The sequence below is a fragment of the Colobus angolensis genome, unplaced genomic scaffold, assembly GCF_000951035.1.
Source record: "Colobus angolensis palliatus isolate OR3802 unplaced genomic scaffold, Cang.pa_1.0 Scaffold199, whole genome shotgun sequence".
Classification (NCBI taxonomy): Eukaryota; Metazoa; Chordata; class Mammalia; order Primates; family Cercopithecidae; genus Colobus; species Colobus angolensis.
Genome location: NW_012115143.1, coordinates 1,468,935 through 1,473,387, shown reverse-complemented (window position 1 = coordinate 1,473,387; position 4,453 = coordinate 1,468,935). Strand labels below are relative to the sequence as shown.

General features: G+C 40.1%; 1 protein-coding gene across 4 annotated transcripts in view; it reads left to right on the top strand.

Moving 5' to 3' along the window:
* TP53BP1 (tumor protein p53 binding protein 1) overlaps window positions 1–4,453 on the top strand; it is a 111,605-nt gene that overhangs the window by 77,660 nt on the left and 29,492 nt on the right. For all 4 annotated transcript variants that reach the window (XM_011941144.1, XM_011941143.1, XM_011941142.1 and 1 more), the window contains exon 16: window positions 2,096–2,188. In XM_011941144.1, coding sequence (XP_011796534.1) covers window positions 2,096–2,188 — 93 coding nt within the window. The remainder of the gene's footprint in view (window positions 1–2,095; window positions 2,189–4,453) is intronic.

Sequence of the window (4,453 nt, the reverse complement as noted above, 5' to 3'; positions counted from 1 at the left end):
AGCTGGGACTACAGGCGTCCGCCACCTCGCCCGGCTAGTTTTTTGTATTTTTTTTAGTAGAGACGGGGTTTCACCGTGTTAGCCAGGATGGTCTCGATCTCCGGACCTCGTGATCCGCCCGTCTCGGCCTCCCAAAGTGCTAGGATTACAGGCTTGAGCCACCTCACTCGGCAAGAATTCTTAAATTAGAGGCTAGGCGGGTACTGTAAATGACTAAAGTGGCTGGTACAAGACAGAGTGTTGAGGACAATGGCAAACTGAATGTATGGTCCATGTGAAAGGGTGTGCCCCACTGAACTCCAGCCAGTAGTTGTCACGTGAGACTGCAAACTTATTGTTGCCACATCATTGTTTTTAAAAAGAAATCTGGATTTTTAAAAATTAAATATCAAATAAAAGAGGCCTTTGGACTAAATGTAACTCCTCACTTGTGAGTTTCTGACCTTTTTCAACGTCTTTTGATCTGTTCTTAGCTATGTCTTAGAGAGATTAGTTCCTCTCTGAGCTATTGTATATTTAATCTGAAAGATAAGTACCTTAGAGTCCTTTTTCATTTGAAGAATCTTTAATGATATGCAGTCTTAGAAGCTAAAGAAAGTGGAGTGTGTATCTGGTCCATTTGGCTTTAACAGAATTTTTGGCCAGGAATAAGTTGTTATTAGTCTGTACATACGTGTATTCAGAGGGAACAGAGTATGTTGCTAAAGCTTCTAGAACCCTCAGGGTAGGAAGTAGAGAGGAGAAAATAAGGAAAAACTTTGAGCAGAGGGTTGGAATGGTGGATCTTAGAATGAGATGAATTTTTTGATGTTGTTGTGAAGAAAATTTTCTAGGTAAGAATCTGAATTTTAAAAAATTTTGACTTATTTGCCGTTGGGTTCACTCTAACAGATCATCTGAAGTAAGCTCTGTCACAATATTGGAAGTGGTCCTTGGTTCATCTGCATTTAGGTGGAGCTTTTTTGTTTGTTTGTTTGAGACAGGGTCTCACTTTGTCAACCAGGCTGCAGTGCAGTGATGCGATCACAGTTCACTACAGCCTCGACCTCCCAGGCTCAAGCGATCTGCCTCAACCCCACAAGGAGCTGGGATTACAGGCACCTGCCACCAAGCTGGCTAATTTTTGTATTTTTAATAGAGATGGGGTTTCGTCATGTTGCCCAGGCTAGTCTCTAACTCCTGAAGCTCAAGTGATCTGCCTGGCTCAGCCTCCCAAAGTGGTAGGATTACAGGTATAAGCCCCTGTGCCCAGCCTACGTGAAGCTTTTAAGTGTTGTTAGTAACTGTACTCTGTTCAGATTACTTGATATCACCTTATTTCTCACTTTATTGCTTTTTCTCTATTTTACTATAGAAGATTTCAAGCATATACGAAAGTAGAGAGAGTAGTATAATGAACTGCTGTGTATTCATCATCCAGTTGCAAAAATTTCTTATGGCCAGTCTTGATTCATTTATATTTCCAGCACCCCCCTCCCTACTGAATTATTTTGAAGATAATTTCAGCATTATATAATTTTATCTGAAATACTTCAGTGCTGTCTGCAAAAGATAAGGATTCTTATTTTAAACTTAACCGTATTACTATTATCATACTTTAAAAAATTGACAGTGGTTCCTTAATATAATAAAATATTCAATGTTCAGATTTCTCTGATTGTCTCATAAATGGTGTTTTACAGTTTGACTCAAGATCTAAATAAGGTCCACATACTGCATTTGATTGTGTCTCTTTAAGTCTTTTAAAACATAGAGTACCCCTCCAGTCTTTTTTTTTTTTTTTGCCTCTTGCTTACAAATTATTTGTTGAAGGTACAGATTGTTGTATAATTTTCTACATTCTGGATTTTGCTGATTACATCTTTATGGTATTTAATACAGTTCTCTGTCTCCCTTATTTCCAGTAAATCTTCCTTGAGAATTTTAAATTATGCTAATTCAAAACAAATACGGAGAATTTGCATTTTGGTGTAAGGTGATTTGGAGTTTGATATGCAGAGAAAGCATTTTATTTCCTCTTTGCATAAAAGGATACTCTCCAAAAGTACTTTTCTTTTCAAAACTAACAATATATTGCTTTAATATATTGTCTTAGTCCCCAGAAGACCATGTCTGTGTTTAGCTGTATCTGTGAAGCCAGGCAAGAGAATGAGGCTGGAAGTGAGGATCCCCCCACTGCACCCATCAGGTAAGCATTATTTTTATAGAATCTTTTGGGCTCCACTGGTTCACAAAATGGTTGGTGCCCAAATCCTAATATGTCGTGTGCTATGGTTTGAATGTGGCATGTGTTGGAGGCTTAACCCCTAGTGCAACAGTGTTGAGAGGTAATTAGTGGTATTGGTATAAAGCTACAGAAGTTGACCACACACACACTAAAAAGAGGTAATTAGGCCCTGGGGACACTGCCCATATGAATGTATTAAGGCTGTTACGGTGAGCATGGGTTAATTATAAAAGACTGAAGGGTCTGTTTGGCCCCTTTTCCACCTTCTTGCATGCACCCTTACCATGTGATGCCTTCCACCGTGTTACGTTACAGCTAGAAGACCCTCACCAGCTGACCATCTAGATGCTGGTGCCATGTCCTTGGACTTTTCAGCATTCGGAACCGTGAGCCAAATCCTGTAAATCTCTTTTCTTTATAAATTTCCCAGTCTAGTGGGAATTCTGTTATAGCAGCAGAAAACAGACTAAGATGTACTGCTACTATTTTGTAAGCTTAGCTTACCTTTTTTTTTAATACCTTGTGGGACTATGATGTGTTCTGGATGGATTCATGAGCTATCATGAGAAATTTTGTTGAATATTTTATAGATACACATTTTTGTCTTTATCTGCCAGTTGTATCAATTTGAAATTACTGTCTTCATAAATGTATTTATTTATTTTGAGATAGGGTCTCACTCTGTCACCAGGCTGGAGTGAAGTGGCGTGAACATGGCTCACTGAAGCCTTTACTTCCTGGGCTTCAGCCTCCCAACTAGCTAGGACCACAAGTATATGCCACCATACAGGCTAATTTTTCTATTCTTTGTAGAGATGGCTTCTCACTATGTTGTCCAGTCTGGTTTCAAACTGCTGGGATCAAGCAGTCCTCCCACCTTGGCATCCAAAAGTGTTAGGAATATAAGTGCAAGCCACCGTGCCCTACCTATGAAAATAATTTATGTAATTCTGCATTTCTTAGATTAGTTTTTCTTATTTTGGAAATCATGTTTACTTTTAACAGACTTTTTATTTCTCCTTAGTTTCCCACAGAGCAAAATATGAGATGTTCAACATCCCAAATTTAAAGTTTTTCAGACTTGATGGAATTAATTTTTCCGTAATTTCTTTTTCTTTTTAGAGACAGGATCTCAGTCTGTCACCCAGACTGAAGTGCAGTGGTGCAGTAGTAGCTCACAGCAGCCTCAAACTAACTTTTGTGCAAGCAATTTTGCTCAAGCAATCCTCCTGCCTCAACCCCCTGAGTAGCTAGGACTGCAGGCATGTGCTGCCATGTCTGGCTAATTTTTTTTTTTTTTTTTAACTTTCTGTAAAGACAAGGTCTCAGTATGTTGCCCAGGCTGGTCTCAAACTCCTGGGCTCAAGTGATCCTTCTGCCTCGTCTTCCCAATGTGCTAGAATTACAGATACGAGCCACTGTGCTTAGCCCCATAATTTATTTACTCCATAATCTCTTAGAACAGTTCTGAGGCAGGAAAAAAGTTTTGAGTTACAGGCCCTTTTTCTCTATTTAAATAATTAAGGAGGTGGCCAGCCACGGTGGCTCACCCCTGTAATCCCAGCACTGGAGGTCAAAGCATGAGGATTACTTGAGGCCAGGAGTTCGAGATGAGCCTGGGTGACATAGTGAGACCCTGTTTCTACCAAGAAAAAAAAGAAAAAAAAAAAAGCCGGATGTGGTGGCATGCGCTTGTGGTCCCAGCTACTTGGAAGACTGAAGTGGGATGATCGGTTGGACCTGGGAGGTCAAGGCTTCAGTGAGCTGTGGTCTCGCCACTGCACATTAGCCTGGGGAACAGAGTGAGACCGTGTCTTTAAAAAAAAAAGAGTATCTGGTATGGAATATATGATTCTTATATTTAGTGTAGAGAAATAAGTAATGGCAATGGAAAAGAACCTGTATTTTCATTATGAAATGAGTATCTTTCACCTCTAAAATTCAGTGATTTTCTAATTAGACAATGTGATAATGTTTTGTCAGTAGGTATATCACTAATAGTGATATAAGTAGCATGATTTAGCCAGGCACGGTGGCACTTTGATAGACCGAGATGGGTGGATGGCCTGAGCTCCAGAGTTGGAGACCAGCCTGGGCATCATGGGGAAACTTCGTCTCTACAAAAGTACAAAATTAGCCAGGTTTAGTGGTGCATCCCTGTAGTCCCAGCTACTTGGGATGCTGAGGTGGGAGGATGACTTGAGCCCAGGAGGTGGAGGTTATAGT